The 18,108-nt window shown below is 60.6% G+C and overlaps 1 protein-coding gene across 4 annotated transcripts in view; it reads right to left on the bottom strand.

Moving 5' to 3' along the window:
* The window catches only part of RALGDS (ral guanine nucleotide dissociation stimulator), a 33,257-nt gene that overhangs the window by 6,313 nt on the left and 8,836 nt on the right, over positions 1-18,108 (bottom strand). For 2 of the 4 annotated variants that reach the window (XM_087418857.1, XM_087418856.1), the window contains exons 2-14: positions 9,164-9,274; positions 7,816-8,009; positions 7,137-7,235; positions 6,062-6,255; positions 5,440-5,816; positions 4,468-4,683; positions 4,022-4,125; positions 3,450-3,534; positions 1,925-1,993; positions 1,328-1,414; positions 760-792; positions 320-441; positions 34-129 (exon numbers count right to left, since the gene is read on the bottom strand). In XM_087418857.1, the coding sequence (XP_087274983.1) occupies positions 34-129; positions 320-441; positions 760-792; positions 1,328-1,414; positions 1,925-1,993; positions 3,450-3,534; positions 4,022-4,125; positions 4,468-4,683; positions 5,440-5,816; positions 6,062-6,255; positions 7,137-7,235; positions 7,816-8,009; positions 9,164-9,274 (1,787 nt within the window). The remainder of the gene's footprint in view (positions 1-33; positions 130-319; positions 442-759; positions 793-1,327; positions 1,415-1,924; positions 1,994-3,449; positions 3,535-4,021; positions 4,126-4,467; positions 4,684-5,439; positions 5,817-6,061; positions 6,256-7,136; positions 7,236-7,815; positions 8,010-9,163; positions 9,275-18,108) is intronic. The other 2 variants (XM_014782288.2, XM_014782289.2) reach the window with 2 other exon arrangements.

Here is an 18,108-nt window from a genome sequence, read left to right as displayed (position 1 = left end):
CCGAGGGAGCCACCCCTGCACCCCGGGACTCACTCGCTCCAGCGCTTCACGATGGCCGTGTTCTTCCTGGCCTTGAGTGTGTTGCTGGCTGATTCGGAGGGGGGCTCCAGCTCACACGACAGGTTGTAGCTACAGGACAGAGCGGAGCTGTGAGGCCGCCAGGAGCCACACTCAGCTCTCCCTCCCAGAGCCTGCCCAGCAGCCAGAGTCCGGGTGCCCAGCTGTCGCCAGGCAACAAGGTCCCACGCCACAGGCTCTCTGGAGCTGGCCCCCAGGGACAGCCCGCCCGCCCTGTGCCCAATTCCTGCCCTGGCCTCACCACTCAGTCTCGCTGAGCCGTTCCATGGCCTGGAACCAGGACCTAAAGTGCTCCTCGGGCGCGATGCTGTAATTGTTGCAGGCCGACTGGAGCAGCTTGATCTGGGCGATCACTTCGAATTCCTGGGGCCAGAGGGAAGGACAGGAAGGCGATGCCTGGGCGGGGCCTGGGGCCAGGCTCTGGTCTTCGCTTACAGGGTCCCCTCTCTACTCCCGCCAAGGCCCCACCCTGTTCTCAGAGCTGGGTTCCAACAGCCTCTCCCCAGGAAGCTGTCCGTGATCCCAACCTCCTTCCTGCTCACTGCCCCCTCCGCCGGGAGAGGTCCCCCCCTTTCTCTGTATCCAACTCTCCCCATAGCTGTAAGAGAAAGGGGTCTGGAGCTGAGGGGGTTCCACCAGGCGGGTCTCTGATACCCCCTGCCAAGGGCTGTGGCTGCTCACCTTCCTTCTCTTCTCGAAGTTGATCAGTCTCCCCTGGAAGGCAGATAGTCAACGTCCATCAGAAAGTTTCCCCTTGCCCATCACCACGCCTCCTCCCCTCTCAGGCTGCACTACAGAGAGCACACACCAGGGGGCAGGGCACGCACACGTCTGGATCTTGGGTGGGTTCTGGGTGCCAGGGGCAGTGGGGGGCAGAGGCTCAGGGACCTGCTCGCCCAACCCTCTGAGGACAGATGGAGAAGCTGAGGCCTCAGCTTGGCCACCACGTGCCGGACCTCGGAGGGCCTGTCCTCTTTCTGCTCGTGGCCACGGCCTGAAGGAGGGGCTGTGTCCAGCTTGGCCAAATCCTCCTACAACTCTGAGCCCCACTAGCTGGGCACCGAGCTGTTCACTCATTGGCAAGATGGGCAGGTGCCCCCAGCACACAGGGCTGGCTGGGTGGGGGAGCTCTCATGAGACAAGGTGTGCCTGTACTGGGAACTCAGGGCTCGATGAGGGGTGCTCTCCTCTCAGGCTCCTGGGCCCCGCCCGGCCCGGCCCCGCCCCACCCCGCCCCTGGGTCACTCACATACAGATAGTCCTTCATTGCCGTGTCCAGCATCACCAGGTCTGTGAGGAACGTGCCCAGGTAGGGAACCGTGCCCTGGATGACACCCTGTGACATCGGGGTGGGGCTGATGAGCAAGGCCCAAGGCCCCTCCCCTGAAAACCCCTCAGCCTCAGCCCCCACCCCAGGCCTGCCACTGAGAACAGCCGGGGGACCTTTAGCCATTTCTCCCAAATCCCCCTCCTAGTGTCCAGGGACCCCAAACTCCTTCTAGTCACCTTCCAGGCCTGATATGTGGCAAGTCCCCAAGGTGATATGGTCCCCGGCTCCTCCACATTCCCAAATTCCCCTGATCCCGGCCCTTCCAGGCCCTTGCCCTGCTGGCTGTAACTAGTCCCCCCAAGACATCAGCTGAGCAGGGCACAGCCCTGCCAGGGCCCAGAGGTCAGGTCTAAAGGGGCATGTCAGGCACTGGCAGCAAGAGGGGAGGCCTCAGGGGGAGGCCCCTCCTCTCCCAACTGGGAGGCCAGCCCCCTCCTCTCCCAACTCCCAGGCCGGCCCCCTCCTCTCCTAACCCCTAGGCCAGCCCCCTCCTCTCCAGGCCTCTGGCACACTCACCGTCTCCTTCGGCCGCTTCTGGGCTCTCTTGGGGTTCATCTCCAGGGTGGCAAACTTGGAGGTCCCCTCCTGCCGGGGTCGAGGATGGGGTCAGTGAGCCCTCCTCCCCTCTCCTTCACCTGACCTCGGGCCTAGGTCGCTGGTACAAATGCTCCTGCCACCACCAGCATGCTCTGATTCTAGATTTGAACCCCTGAGCCTGTTTCCTCACCAGGAAAGGGCAGCCTGGAACTACAGCTGCCTCGTGGGGTCTCTAAGGACTCAGTGTCACATGCCTGTTACTGTGTCTGCTCTGCCCTTGCCCTCTCCAAGGTGGGGTCTTGCACAAGTCTCACTCACATTCCTTTTCTCCAGTGAACCCCACCACCTCCCTGTGAGGTTAGCACCCCGGGGTCATCATGCCCCCACTTTCCAGATGAGGAAACTGAGCCCCAGAGAGGGGCAGCGACTTGCCCAGGGCCCCACAGGGACTCAGAGGAGAGCAGACACCTCCCTCCTGGCTGAAGGCCCTGCCCCCCCACCCCCGACCAGGGGCCCGTCCTCAGGGCCTATGGTTGTGTGCTGGGCTGAGCTGTGAAGAGACTGACAGGGACTCTTGGGGGGCCTAGTTGAGTAGCTCCTGCCTGCTCCAGCACCCACTGGGGTGTGTGCCCCCCAGGCTGGGCCCGAGGCCGTGTCAAAGGCTTCATCTCCCCACAGAGCCCCTCTCGATGTTCTCCTACAGAGAACTCTGCTTTCATCACCCACGAGGGGTCTCCTAGGTGCCACCTGTGACTGACATGGTGAGTTGAGGCTGCCAGGGGCACTGGGTGGTGAAACTTTGCTTCCTCTTTTCTGTGGCAGCTTCTGAGATCAGGTCAGAAAGGACACACCACAAATTCATTAGTTCCCTGACATTTCTCACAAGCCATCTGGGGCATCCGTCACAGCTGTGAGGCCCCATGGTGAGAATCTGATAGGATCCTCTGGGACTGACCCACAGCATCCGCCCCAGGGGCAGAGTGAGGAGTCCCATGGGCACCCAGACCTGCCTCCCCGGTCTAGTCATTTGGACCCAACGTCAGGCAGCCCCTTTGGGACCTGGCCCCTGGGCATCCCCTGCAGTACCCGGTCCCTGGGCAGGCAGGTGTCCGTCCCTTGGAAGTGCAGTGCAGAGAGAAGGAAGGAGCAGCAGGGGCCTGGCTTCCTGGGGACAGGCTGGGTTGGTTTGGGAAAGGAAGGGACCCCCACCCCTGACCCCATCCATCCACCTGCCTGGAGGCAGCAGAGACCTGCTAATTCTGCCAGCTCACCCACTCCTTCTGGAACACCCCAGCTGCCCCTGCTACATCCTATGTCCAGGGCCTATGTTCTGGTCCAACCTACATGCATCCTACATCCAGGGCCTCCTGTCCCCCAAACTGCCTCCCACTTGCCCATAGAGCAAACAGATCCCGCTCTCCCTGGAGTCCAGACAAGACAGGACTAGAATTTTTCAAAGAAACTTTCCACAAGCAGCTAACACTGACCCCCCTCCCCAAATTACCTTGATGAGCAGTTCTCTGCTCAGTGAGTAGTTGTTCTCATCGGAGAAAATCTCTGACAGCTTCTGAAAGATCCGGAAGCTGTCCCTGGGGTAGGAAGGAGAAAGTTGGAGGTGGTGTGTATGAGTGCAAATCCATTTTATTCTAGAACCCAAAGACCCAAACTTCCTGGAGAGTGGTTTTCAAACATGGTTCTGCTGGGCCCTAAGGGCTCCGTGGGCCTGGGGAGGGGGCTCTCACGCTGGTCACCTGGCCCCCCATTTCCATTTCTACTGAGCAGCTCTGTTCTGACCAGTTTTGATTTCAACTGGACAGAGAGTTGTGTGGCTGTGGACTAAACACGAAAATCTCCTAGGTGGCTCAGTCCAGTACCTGACAGATAAGGAAACTGAGTCCTGAGGCAGAACTGCTAGCCTAAGGCCAATGGACACTTAGAGACCCTGCCCACCGGGGTCTGTGTCCCCAGGACTGCTGCCTCCTGGCAGGTCTATGGCTCAGTGAGGGGGCAATGCCCGGCCCCAGGGGAGGGCTGGGGTCTACCTTGGAGTTCCCACAGAGAGAGAGGCCTGCCCACCTGGAAACTTCCTCCCACGTCTTCTTCAGTCGGTGGATGGAGTTGCTCTGCAGAGCAGAGAGGATGGCGTAAAGCGAAGAGAAGTTCTTGAGGACTCGGCACTCCTGGCGAGAAGAGAGAAGGGGCTGTGAGGTGCGGCTGGAGCTCCTGCCTGCTCCGGCTTCAGTCCCCCTCAGCTGGGCCCTCCCCTCCTGGATGAGACGGATGCCCAGGGGGCCCCGGAAGGCACACCTGGGAGCCCCGAGTAACACTCCTAGGGATCCGAGCTCATCCCGAGGAAAGAGTGTAAGGAGGAAGTGAGCACCCAGGCTGTGAGATGTTGAAGTCAAGGCCAGCGTGCCCTGGGAAGGAAAGGCCTGGGGTCTGTGCAGGGGCCTGGACCACAAACCACAGCCTTGAGAGTGGATAAAGGCAAAAAAGGGGTTCCTGGGCCCTCCGAGGCATACCCTGGCCACCTCGATCCAGTGCTCCACCACCCTGGCCCTGTCCCGGGCCGTCACACTGCGGCCCCCGAGGCAGGTGGTGATGACGCAGTTGGCAACATTGTTGAACTGGGTGACGGTGGCGCGGACGGTGGGAGCCAGGTGCTCCTTGCCCTTCTTGTCCCGCTGGGACCAGATGGAGCCCAGGCAGTGGTAGGGCACCACCTTCTTGAACAGCTCCTGGGGAGCAGAGGGAGTGTCACCCGGCCCTGCCACGCCCCAGCTCGGCTCCACAGTGGCCCCCAGCCCCAGGCAGGGTCCCTGGTCAGAGCTGGAGCTCAGGAAGCTGAGCGTGCGGCTTGAGCCTTGTAGGGGTCTCTGGGTCTGTTCTTGCTCGCTGAGGGTGCCCAGCGCAGGATGACCCAGGATGGAATACTGGAGAGAGTGCAGCATTTTCACCAGCAAATCCTCACTCTAGGCACCAGCTGGCTCACGCTGGCACACCAGGCGGTATTTTCTACCCTTGCCCCCGCCTCAAGTCTGACCCCTGTCCAGATGCACATTTCCTGTGGGGGCTACAACTAGGGGCTTTGTCTGGTGTCTGCCATGGACTCAAGTACACACCGGGTGCCTAATAAGTGCTGAGGCTGGAAAGCCTCCAGGGCAGATGCGGGGCAACCCCTGGAGCCAGCTGCACCCCAGTGAGCTCCCCGCCTCCCCCAAACGGGCCAGGCCCCACCCAGCCTCCCCTGTTCCACCTCACTGCATCTGCACAGCCACTCTACTTCCACACAGCTGCAGGGGGTCCCATCTCCACGACCCGGAGGGGAATCGAGGCCTCGGGCTTCAGAAACTTGCCCAGGTCACATGGTTTGTAATGGGGGAACCGGGATCGGAACCAGGACATCTGCTCTGGCCCACGGAACGGCAGGTCTGGGCAGCAGATGCCAGAAGGAAGCTGTACCCTGCCCCGCTGTGCTGAGCGGAGTCGCTCACCGCGTCCATCAGTGTAAACTGCTCTGCCACCAGGTCGGGGGGGAACGCCAAGAGGTGAGGCTTCTCCTCATTCAGCCCGTTCTCTGCAGCCACAGAGGAAGGCCAGGAAAGCTCTGGTACTGGTGTTGGCTCTAGCTCTAGAGTTTGTGATAGAGCTGGCTCCAGCTCTGGAGCTGGCACGGGTGTTGGCTCTAGCTCCGGAGCTGGTGTTGACTCTAGCTCCGGAGCAGGCAGCAGCTCTAGCTCCGAAGCTGGCACCGGCTCTAGCTCTGGAGCTGGCACAGGATAGGGCACTAGAGCTGGTCCTGGAGCTGGCCCTAGATCTGGAGTTGGTTTTAGAGCTGGCGCTGGCGCTGGCGCTGGAGTTGGTGACAGAGCTGCAAGAGGAGAAAAGTTCAGCAACGTGTCTGCCTTTCCAAGACAGAAAATATGCCACTGCCTTCTAGAGGAGCCCCAGCCCAGAAACCCACAAGAAGACCTCTTCCTCGACTGCAGTCCACCAGATGGGTGGGCTGAGGCCAGTCTTCGCTCCTGGCCAAGACCAGCCTCTGGGGGCTCCTCCCTGTGTGTCCAGCACTGAGCCTCGCCGTATGCTTCTATGCACCCACCCTGTTCTCCTCACCCTCCAACTCTGCCTCAGTGAGTTCTGCATGTTCCAGCTGGGCCAGGAGAAGGTGGGCACGGCGCTCCAAGTCAGAGCCGGGCATGTTGAGCTGCACGTAGGCCACCAGCTGCTTGAGGCAGGGAAAGTCCGGGGGCTGACAGAAGTCCTCTGAGTACTGGTCCAGCCAGGTGCCCAGGATGGAGGAGATGGCACTAGGGGTAGGCGGGTGGGCAGCAGAGTCAGAGGCCCGGCCTCTCCTTCCACGCAGTCCTCCCACGGCACCCCTGTGGAGGCTGGGCTCCTGGGCCCGCCCCTGCCCATGCAGAGGCCAGTCCACCCCAGCCCACCCTGACTTGGTGGTCCAGGCAGGGGCTGCAGAGAGTCTCCATGGGAGGGAGCCCTCCATCAATGGTGGGACCATCTCCCCCTTCCTCGGGGAAGCCTGACACCCTCCTGTGTGTCCCCCGCCCCTCCCCACGGGAACATCAGCTCCACGAGGACAGGGAGGGCTGTGCCTGCTCTGTTCATCGCACTGGCGGGCTCGCAGTAGGTGCTGCATGAATGTGAGAGGGAGGAGGGAACAGGCAGAGGGTGTCCTCCCGCCCAGCCTTCACGGCCCTCGTGGCACCTCCGCCTGCAGCTCATGCGCCGTCGTGCTGTCTTATTCTCTATGAGGCACGTGTGGGTCTGTCTTCCCACTGACACTATCTTGGGAATGGGGACACAGCCGGGCCAGCCCCACGTGCAGCTGGGCTCGGAGGACCAAGGTGCGAGGCTGATGTGTGAGCAGGTCCCTCCCCACACCTCCTTCTGGGGCCCTCGGATCAGGGAGGGGGCGAGCAGGGCTGGGAGGGGCTGGGGTGGGGATGGATTCTCTCAGGAGCAGGCTCTGAGCCCCCAGCCTCCTCTCTGCTCCCTGAGGGGCCTGGACCCCATCTGCAGCTCTCTGACTCCTCTCCTTCTGCAGGAGAGGCCCCCAGACCTCAGCCCTCTAGCGGGATTTATAAGACGTGTGGGAGCCAGGGGACTGCCCTACCCCCCACCGCCCCCAGCCACAGCCCCTCAGATCCCATCAGACCCAGAACCCACTCACTTTTTCAGTTGGTCCTGGGGGCCACCGTCCTCGTCGGAATATGGGAGGATGCAGCCGTATCTAGAGGAGGCCGTGAGGGCGTCACATCTACCGTACCTGCTGTGAGGTCTGGTGTTACCGGCTGACTCCCCACCCAGGACAGAACCTTAGAGGACAGGGACTTCCAGCTGCTTTTTTCAGTGACTTATGCTAAGTGCCTAGAAAAGCGCCTATACACAGCAGGTGCTTCATATATGTTCACTGAATGAAGCCCAACCAGCACCTTCCCAGACATCCAAGTGGGCCTGGGCCCCCACTCAGCCCCCAGGGATCCCTGCTCTGCCTACACCCAGGATGGGACCCCCACGTGGAATCTGAAACCTCCGTTAGAAATGGGAAAACAGCTTTGCCCGAGGCCACAGGATGGTGAGGCTCGAGGCAGGAGCTTCTTCACGGGGAGAGGAAGGTCATAAATAGAGACAACCACAGCCCTCGGCAGCCCTTCCCGCAGGGCCAGGCTCGGGTCAGCGCTGTCCTGGGCTGATCTCAATAGTCCTGACAACAACCCCGTGAGGTTGTCCTCGTAGCTTCGCAGTTTTCACACAAGCAAACTGAGGCTCAGAGAGGTGAAGGGACATCCCTGAGACACACAGCCAGCAGGGGGCAGGGAGCCTCAGAGCTGTGGAGGGGCGGGGCTCACCTTTTGAACAGCAGGTCCAGGACCTGCTGGGTGGTGGTGAAGGCTCGGTAGGTGCACAGAAAGATGGTGACATAGGAGAGGTCGCTGCCCTGGAAGGCAGGCACCAGATGCTCCACCAGCTTCTCCAGCGTGCCTGCCTTCACGGTCCGCACCTTGCAGGTCTCATACAGGTTCAGGGCCGACTCATTTTCACACTGGGCGGGGGACAAAGGAGGGACCTAGGTCAGTGGCAGCTCCACGGACCACAGGAGGGTGGGGGGCTGGAACTCAGATGAACTCCCAAGAGCTCAGAGATGGGACATGAGTGCCCCCGGCAAACAAAGGTTCTCAGCTATACAAGCAGAATTTGGTTGGAGGAGGGCCGGCCCCGTGGCTTAGCGGTTAAGTGCGCGCGCTCAGCTATTGGTGGCCCGGGTTCAGATCCTGAGCGCACACCGACGCACCGCTTCTCCGGCCATGCTGAGGCCGCGTCCCACGTACAGCAACTAGAAGGATGTGCAACTATGACATACAACTATCTACTGGGGCTTTGGGGGAGAAAAATAAATAAATAAAAATTAAAAAAAAAAAAAAAAAAAGAATTTGGTTGGAGGAATGATGAAAAATGCTAACACCTTCCAGTCATTTCGTCAGCTGAGTAACGACAGCATCTCCCTGTATGAAGAACATTACCCATGTGAGCCCTACAAAACATCCCCATTCTAGAGATGAGAAAACGGAGGCTTACGTGGGCTGGAAGAGAGCAGTACATGAGGACACACAGGATGTCCCGTGCAGCACTGTGGGAATGGCTGAAGAAAGGATTCACGCCAAGGTCCCTCGGCATGGAAAGGCCAAATCACTGTGGCGACCAGCCTCCCTTCTGGAATGTTATGCACTGGAGTCAGGCCCCAGCTCTGACCTGGAGGGGGCACAGGGCTGTGCTCCGTGAGGGAGCAAGTTGCAGGTATATAGTGCCTGAGACCCAGCCCTTTTTGCGTAAAAATAGCCCTATGAAGCGTGGTGTTAGAAGGCTTGGAGAAGGTGTGGAAGGACACCAGGCTGATGGCTACACAGGGCAGCTGGGGGCAGAAAAACCAGAGCAAAATGCAAAAATACTCCCAGCGTAACGTGAAGTGAAAACAGTATAAAAGTGTCTTTTTTGACATTCATACAATACATGAACTCTGCACTTGGTCAAGCCCAGGGCTGCACAGACAGGGAGAGGAGGGGGCCCAGATTCCTTTGGGAGCAGAACAGTGGGGCCCTCAGGCAGGAGAGCCCTGAGGGAGCCCGGTGGAGTTGCCAGAGTGGTATCTGGAACCCGGGGCCTTCTCGGGGTCTGGGTGTGGAGGCCCCCTGCACTCACCCCGAGCCAGCGCTGGCCCTTGCTGGCGCCGTGGTGCGCCTGCACCTTGCGCAGGGAGATGGAGTAGATGACCCCGTTGACCAGCTCCTCGCCGATCTCCTGCGTAGAGCTCTGCAAAGACAGTGCCCAGCCGCCGGGCAGGGATGTCAGGGGCCTGCCTGGCTGCTGCTGCAGGGGGATGCCCCCATGTGACCTGTTCCCCAGATGAAGCCCAGATTGGTGGCCAGACCTCCAGCCCAGAATGAAATGGATGACAGCTCGAGGGCCGAGAATTAACACTGGGGCAGAGGGGCACTCCCCACAGCACTCCCCTTCCCACCCTGCCAGCCATGAGCTGGTCCTCTCACAGATGAGTGCATGGAGGCCAAGAGAAGAGCAACCAGTCCAAAGTCGTGCCACTGCGGGTAGACGGCAGACCTGAGATCCCAAGGCCCTGACACAGCAAACTGCATCTAGGGGGCTATGACCCCCTGAGAAGGCACCCTCACCCAGGGCCTGAGGCCTGTGACGCCCCTCACCCTCATCCCTCCTCTTCCCAGCCTGCCGGCCCCCGAGGTGATCCACCAGGAATCAGCATCACGGTCTGGGACAGGCGTGGGATATCCTTGGCGGCCACATCCGAGGCTACTTCCTTCCCTTTCTGCTCATTCATGCCTTTGTGCCTTCTTGGGCAACAGAGGAGTTCCCAGTTCCCCGTGTGTCACCATGTGCATGGGGACAGGAAGAGAAAGATCATGGCTGGGGTTCCACAGAACCCGAAAACCATGGGACTCTGGCTGGGCCAGGAACAGGGGGTCATTTGGCAAAAAGGAAAGGCCCTTGTTTTAGGGGGCAGCGACCCCTTCCACTGGGCAGGCTGGGGTCATCAAGGCCTGGCCAAGGCTGCTTGGCCACAGTGCCCCGGGCTTCACAGCCCCTTTCCACCTGCCCCTGTCCAGGGAAGAGGTGAGTTTGCAGCGGGAAGGGGGCCCAGGAGTAAAGATACCGACCTCTGCAAGTTTAGGGAGGGGCTGGCCGGCACAGGGCCATCAACCGCACGGTCAGTGCCAGCAGCTGGGACCACGGGTCACAGCACTAACCCAGGGTGGGCGGGGAACTCAGAGAAGGCCAGTGAAAGTGCTAACTCAGCCTGGGCCCCACCGACAGACCTTCCCTCAAGCTCTCGGCTCAAGCTGGGCCTCCCGTGGGCTGTTCTCCAGACATCAGCGCCCCTCCTGCCCACCCTCAAGGGCTCTGGGAGGCCCGGGAGCCGTCCTCTGGAAGTCCATTTCCTCTGACCCGAGGCCACCCTCCCACGCTGGGCATCATACCAACGGGAAAGCCGCTGCAATCACACTGGGCTTCCTGACCCTTTGCCTCCTCTGAAGGGAAAGCCAGCCGCTTCTTGGAAGGTAGCAGGGAAGCCACAGGCAGAGGTCCCCCCGTGTGGCACCTCCCACACCCACACAGCCCACACTTGGGGAGGCCCAACCCTTCCACTGAGAAGGGGAAATTCTTCCTCCTGAAGCAGAAAAACTGAAACAGATGCTCGCTTTCCTGCCCCTGCCTCACACACCCCTTCCCCGCCTGGAAGAGCCCTCGGAGGAGATGGGCTTCGGAGACCATGGTGATGTTGGGGGCCTGCTGTCCACCTGATGGACCAGATGGTGCCGCCACCGTTGACCTTGGCATCTCCTCAGGGGTCCAAGACCGCCTCCTGCAAAGGCTGCCAGCCAGGCTGCAAGGGCCTGTCCCTCTCCTGGGGATTTCAGCCACATGTGGCCCAGCTGGGAGCCAGAGAGTGTCCTGAGTACCCAAGTCACCAGCAGCAGTTTCGGGGTCCCGTGCAGGACCCCCTGCCAGAGGGCACCGGACCTGAACCCCTCAGGAGCCCGCACAGCACCTGGCTCCCACTGGGGCTCCATCAAGGCCTGCTAGACGGAAGTGCTCCCCAGCCAGGCCAACCCATAGGAGCGGCTGGGGCTGGGCGGCCTTGCCAACACTCGAGCAGGTCTCATAGCACATAGATCTGCAGTGAGCCATGGGCCTCGCTGGCAGCAAGCAGCTGGCCAGCCCTGCCTGGGTGTCATGTGATCTCCCAGCCCTTTCCCCACTCCCGAGGGGCCCCCTTCTGCCAGCCGGGTGGGGGGCAGGGCAGGATGCTGAGAGCCACACATGCTAATGGGGGAGGGGTGCCACCACCCTGTCACACAGATGGGGAGCTGCTCCAGCCCTGCAGAGCTAACCCTGTCTTCTCTGGTTCCTTCATCAGGAACAACAAAACCAGACCGTGAGAGCAGCGCTAAGCACAGGCACCATTTACACTGCCAAGACACGACAGAGGAGAGGGCTCTAAAGCGAGTTCTCCCTGGTCCCGGGCAGAAAGTGGCAGAGAGGGACATCTGTTCCCTGCTCCCACCCCCCTCCAGGGACAGAGAAGGAAAGTGGCCAACAGCTCTGGCATTGCCCCCAGGACCCTCTAGGGTTGGAAGGGCAGGGCCCTGGTGCCCGAAGGTGACCCTGGGCCACCCTGTTAGCAGAGTGGACAGCGCCCAGGCCCCCCAGGGACGCTCTGGCAGGGGCTGGGGAGCTCCTGGGGAAGGTGGGGGATGACCTAGCTAACAGATGTCCTGAAGGGAGGTGTCCACAGGGCAGCACTCAGCTGGCTGTTGGGGAAAAGAATGCCACACGGACAGCTGTGTCCTCAGGGGACAGATCCTCTTCTCTCACCCGAAGCAGGCACTCGCCAATACCCCCATGGCCCTGGGATCCAGTGGGCAACTGTGTCTTGCACACACAGTCTGGCCTCCCACCACCTGGATCAAGTGGAGTGAAGGTGGTGTGATGTCCCCACGGAGAGCAGAGGCCGGCACAACATGCATCCAGGGTGCCCTCACCTCCTGACCCTCAAGGGCTCTGGGAGGCCCAGGAGCCGTCATCAGGAAGCCCACAGCCTGGGGCCCTGGGGACGAGAGGGGAAATGGCCTGGGTGGCATCTGTTAAGTGTGTCATCCGATCAGCCTTTTTTGGTGACGGGCCAGGAGGATGCTGTGTCCCCGACCGGCTGCAGGACAAGCCTTGATTCCCTCAAGGCAGAATAATGGGGTCAATCTCACCCATTATTTGGGGACAGACCTGAGAGGACCTACTGGGCCTTTCCACCTCTCCCAGAAGGTGCCTGTGCCTAGACATGTGGGGATAGCACCTTGTCCCATCCTGATCACCCCTCCGCTCTGGCTCCCCACTTGGACGCACATTTCCCGAGGCAGCTACAACTAGGCCCACAGACACCTCTGGCCGCAGACTGGCTCCTCCTAAGGAGACCTGGCGGAGGGCTGAGACAGAGGGAGGAGAAGGGCTGGAGCCTGCACCAAGGTCTCCTCTCATCTCCTCTCCGGCCCGCACATAGACAGGCTTGGCCCCACACGGGCAGGGTGGGGGTGGCTCCAATCACAGCGCCCCCAAGTGCATGAGATCACCCCTTGGGGACCTTGCCGCACCCTGCTGAGCTGCTCGCCAGGTCCACTGAGTCACAGAGGTCACCTCGAGGCCCTCATTCGGCCACGAGGCCCCTCCCTAGGGCCCAGCAGACACCAGAGTCACATCTCTCATGGAGGGCTCTGACTCCCAGCTCTGCCGAGCTGCTCAACCCTCAGCCTCAGTGAGCTCATCTATGAAATGGGGGGTCACAAGAGAACGCGGGCAGTGTGCCCGGATCTGCACCTGGCACATGAAAGCATTCAGGAAATGGGACCCGATGCTGCTGCTGTTGTTGGGGAACACCCGACCCCCGCTCACAGCCCCCACGCGCTGGCGAGGAACACCGGGCGGGTGGGAACCTGTGAGACCTGCCAGAGCCCTAGGAACCTGAAGGAGTGCCCCTCCCAGAGGGAGCAGGTCATCCTAAAACTGCAGGTGGGAGCCAGCCGGGCAGCTTTCTGACTTTCTAGCCTTGTGCTCAAATGTAGGAGCCAAAACGTGAGACTGATCAGAGGGCTGCTCAGCCTCTCCAGAATCCCTGGCTCCTGGGACAGTTTGAACACCATGCCACCCGCCCATTTTACAGAGTGCAGGCAGGCTCAGGAGGCAGGGTCAAGTAGAGAGTGTCCAGGCTGAGGAGAGAAACCAGGACTTCTCAAATCTAGGTCCTGGTTCATCTCTTAGACCATACGCCCAACAAGGCAGCCAGAATGCAAATGCCAAGCAGGCATGACCCTCCTGGGGTGCAGCAGGGCCTGCCCTCGGGCCTGCACCCTGAACCCAAAGGCATGATGGACAGGACCCTGGTGGGGATGCAAAGTTGGCCCTGGATGGGAGTGGGCCACACTCCTGGTCCCACAGAGGCAGCCTCAGCCAGGGACCACACAAAGTGCCTGGTTGCCAGGGCAACCATGGAGCTTGGTGATCCCAGAAATTCGAGTTTGGGGACCAGCCTGTGCTGACCCCCCGCAAAGGCTGACCCATCTCCCCAAGAATCCTCCTCGCCAGCCTGACCCCAGCTACTTGTCAGCATTTAGAGGAAAGACGTGCCTCAGGTGTGGAGGGGAAACTGGCCCTCCCCACACCCATCCTCCTGTCTGTTCGTGACCAGCTCCTGACTGTCAGGCCAGCAGGCCCACCAGGGGCCAGGCCTGCAAGGGGGTGTGGCTGGTGACGGCTGAGGAGGAGGATGGCCTGGTCCCGAGAGGGTGCAGGGCGGGGCCAGCTGAAGGTCCACCCCCAACTGGACACTGACCAGTGTCCCCCACTGACCAGTGGGTACTTCCTGGGTGCCAGGCCCTTTGCCCACTCATCATATTTAATCCTCCCAACACCTCACTTGATGGATGAGGAAAGAGCTGGGCAGGAACTCGCCCAGGTCAGGAGCGAGGAAGTGGCAGCCGGGGCAGGGATTTGAACCCTGGCCCGTGACTGTAATGTCCTGTGAAGACACACCTAGGCCTTGCTCCACCAGTGGCTGCCATGATCACAGCCTCAGAGCAGAGTCGAGCCCCTGGTCACACAGATGTGGGAAGAGAGACAAGAGACTGGAAGGACTTTCTCAGGTCACACAGCCAGTCAGGGGTGGCAGGGCTCAGCTCGCTCACACCTGCACCTCTCCACTGAGAGGGGGTTTGTTGGGGCTCCTGGCACAGGACGGCCAGGGCACCCACGGGCCCTGAGGTCAGCTACGAGAACCAGGCCTGGGAAGCACCTTGCTGACTGGGCTGGGCAGCATACCCCAGGAGCCCAGGGCACGGGCACTCCCCTGGCACCTTGTCAGAAAACACAATCACGGCAGCCACCACCTGTCTGGCTCTGACACTGTGCCAGGTACCGTGGGGACTGCTTGTCAGGCCACCTGTCTCACTCCATCCTCACCAGAACCCTAAGGGGAGGATCTGGCAACAGGTCCATGTTACAGATGAGGAAACTGAGGCTCAGGGAGCAGGAGCAGGTCTAGGGCTGCAAGGGGCCGGGTTGGCATCTCAGCACAGCTCCCTTCCCTCCAGAGCCCAAGCTCTCTACCAGCATACGTGACCCCACCCCTGGGTACAAAAGGACAACACCACACCTCCAGGTGTGACTGCCGAGCAGCCTGTGCAAACATCCAACGGTCCCTGGAGAGGAGAGGAAATGCCAAAGCAGCACGCACACTGAGAGCTCCCGGAACGCAGGCCCCGGATGCAGGCCTGCACACCGGTGCCCCGGCCCCTCACTGAGCAACCTTTGGGCTATCATCTGCTCACTCCCCAGCCATGGGCCGGCCAGGAGATGGAGAGTCAGGTCTGCCCACAGTTCTGCTTCTCCTGCACTAGGCTGCAGCTTTCAACTCCCGTCTCCTCGGAATCAGATTGGGGAGAGTCACTTTGCTGGAGCCGTGTGTCTGGGAACACGGTGTCTCTGGGCCTGCGAGGCTGGAGGCCCACGCCTGGACAGTGTGGCCACAGCACGGTGCCACGCCGTGGGAGCTGTCTGGGCGGCCAGCCAGCAGCCCCTGGGAATCAGTCCTCAACTGCCTGGGTGCAGCCTCCTGAAACCGCCCTCACGGGCTCACTCAATCTACTACAGCCCCTTCTCAGCGGCAATGAAGACGGAGCCTGGGAAACTCAACTTCTAGATTGAGGATCGGACCCCAGCCCTGCCTGCAAGCAATTTAACATCTCCCAGGTTGACCCCCCACCGCACGCACCCACTCCTGCACCAGGGCCATCCCTGGGCCTCTAGGGAAACAGTCCAGCATGCTCAAGTGTCTCCCATGTAGAGAAGGTATGAGGACCCAGTACTAGCCAGCCTGGCCTCCTCCCTCCTCTTCTCCTGGGGCCCCGAAGAGTAAAGTAAGAAGGGAACTTGAGGGTCTGTGGGGGCCCAGCAGGCGGCAGTCGGTCAGTCTCCTCCTGAACTTGACAGGCACTGCAGCTCCTAGAGGCTGCCCCCTTGGAGTCAGCCAGTAAGCCCCTCTTGAAGATCACAGTACGAAGACATACAGACAGACACACATACATGCACACATATGTGCACCCCTTAGGCCATGCCTCTGGGGCCTCCAGTGTCAGAGGCTAATGAGTGCTGGGGGTTAAACTGAAGCCCTGCACACAGTGCAATCAAGAGACCAGACAACCGGGAAGGAGGCAGGGAGGCTGGAGGGCAACTCTCCCAGGAGTACCTCCACCCAAAGAGCAGAAAAGCCCTCTGCATTCCGTTCCGCCCACAGACAGCGCTCAGGCCTTGCAGTCACACAGCCGGGGTCAGAATCTCGCCTCTGCCACTTACTAGCTTGGTGAGTTTGTACAATCTAATTAACCTCGAGTGCCTCAGTTGTTTGTCTGTTTAATGGGCTATTGATAGTGCTGACCGCAAAAGGACATAATGCATGCAAATTACTTAGCACAGAGCCTCCCACCAAGTGCTGGCTCATGTTAGCTATTATTTTAAACCTTTGGTGTCCAGCTGTGGGCTTGCTTCTTCCTGGAAGCTCTCCCCAGTGTCCTCAGGCCCAAAGCACTTTTGCCTTCTGCTGGTCTATAAGCATCCCCGCCCCTCACTTGATCTCGGGGCTTCTGGGCTGCCTGGGCCTGGTTCCGTTCCCCCCACGGCTCCACCCTCCTCCCGTGCACTTATAGTTGCCTCGGCAAAGCTCTGCCCTATCGTTCTCTGATCCCTGCCGGCTCATGCACACATAGCAGGCGCCCGAGAGAGAACACAGCCCATGTTCAAATCCTGGCTGTGTCCTCCTTGGCTGTGTGTATGCTTAGATCAGGGACATCGCTTCTCTGAGCTCCAGTCTCCTATACAGGGGGGCTGGCACCTACTCTGGAGGGTTGGTCAAAGCCAGCTGGAATGGGGGGGGTGGGGTGGTATCTGCAGTCAGTAGGTACTACAGACTCGAGAACGCCCCCTGCCTGGCCAAGGTAGTGGCCTGCCTGGAGACGGGGGCATGGGCCAGGTGACCTCCAGAAAGCACAGAATTGCGCAGGCCAATCACATGGTGGCTTGGCTTAGAATCAAGATGACGAGCGGATGCCCAGATGTGCGAGGACATCTGGCAGCCCAGAGAGGGAAGGACTGGGTGGAGGCTTGGTAGGGAAATGGGGATGGGGGAGGGAAGGCAGAAGCTGCCTGGTAGTTTCCAGAGGACAGGGACCACAAGCAGGGCTGCTTCAGCTCTGGCACGCTACAGCGACCAGGAAATCAGCCCCAGGATGGGGGGGGGGGCGGGTGTTGGCAGGAGGGACAGGGACTTCCCCACCCCCTCCCCCGGCCCATGGTAAATGGTTATTGTGTTTTGTTTCCGGCAGTGGCCTCCTCTCCTGCCAGGACCCTGGTTTTTCTGCCCCAGCCAGAAGCTTCCCCTTTGATTTCTAAACAGTGGCCACGGCCTGGATCTCAGTGCTGAGGCTGGGCGAGGGAGAGCAGCAGCAGCAGGAGAGGAAAAGAGAGAGAAAGAGAAAGGGAAAGACAGAAAGAGAGAGAGAGAGACAAGGCAGACCCCTGGGCAGGGGCAGGGCTCAGATCTGCCTCTCCCTCAATTCCTCAGGGATGCAGATGGACAGACAGACAGAAAGAAGGAGGGACAGAAGCTGCCGAGTGGCCTGCCCCACCCTGGCCAGGAACCTGCCTAGCCCCCATGAACGGGCAGGCTGGACCCTCCCAGCACACAAAGCCCAAGTCGCTGCCAGACATAATGAAAGTCAGATGAGCACTGGGCTGGTGTCAGGCCTCCCCCCACCACCCTCCCAGGGGTCCAGCTCCAGCTGCCAATGAAGACCAGAGCTGTGGCTGGATGAAGGCTGGAAAACATGCCTGGGGCAGCCACCCACCAAGCTCAGGAGGAAAGGGCCTCCCAGGCCCCCGGTTCCCCCACTAAGAGCTGCCCCACCTCTTGCCTTCCCCCACGCTGTGCAGGGCCATGTATGTTATCCTTGGGCAATTATGCATTCAGGCCCTGTCTAGGCACTGAGGACACGCAGAGACACAAGACCCAGGCCGGCAATCACCGGCAATTACAATGAACCAGGGCCTAAGGTGATGAAGCGGGGGAGCACCAAGGGGCCCTAACCAGCGTGGGGAGCTCCGGAACTTCACTGCTGAGGCTCTGGCCTCTATCGACCCAGGGATGCCCTCTGTCCAGGCCCCATGCTCAGGCAGAGTGGGGTGAGGGGGCCCATCCCCAGAATCTGTTACCTCCACTGAACCAAGTCAGGTGCACAGCCAGGTGGTAGAAGGCGGAGGGCATCCCCCCTCCCCTGTGACGACCCCATGACCCACTGGGCCCCACTGCCCAGAGCACTAGAAACAAGAGTCCCAGCCCTCACCCGGTCACCCCCACCCCCACCCCTGACAGACACATTCCCTCTTCTCTGAGTCTTCCCAAATCCTTAGAAACGCAAGGTGTTGGTGTATTTTCTAACCAAGCAGAAATGAGTCACCCCCTCGGCGGGAGAGGCCCTTGTCCCAACCTCCCCGCCTGGACACCTGGCCCTGTG

The sequence above is a fragment of the Ceratotherium simum genome, chromosome 29, assembly GCF_057802395.1.
Source record: "Ceratotherium simum simum isolate JZ-2026a chromosome 29, ASM5780239v1, whole genome shotgun sequence".
Classification (NCBI taxonomy): domain Eukaryota; kingdom Metazoa; phylum Chordata; class Mammalia; order Perissodactyla; family Rhinocerotidae; genus Ceratotherium; species Ceratotherium simum.
The sequence above is the reverse complement of the archived record's forward strand: the minus strand, read 5'-3'. Positions and strand labels throughout refer to the sequence as shown.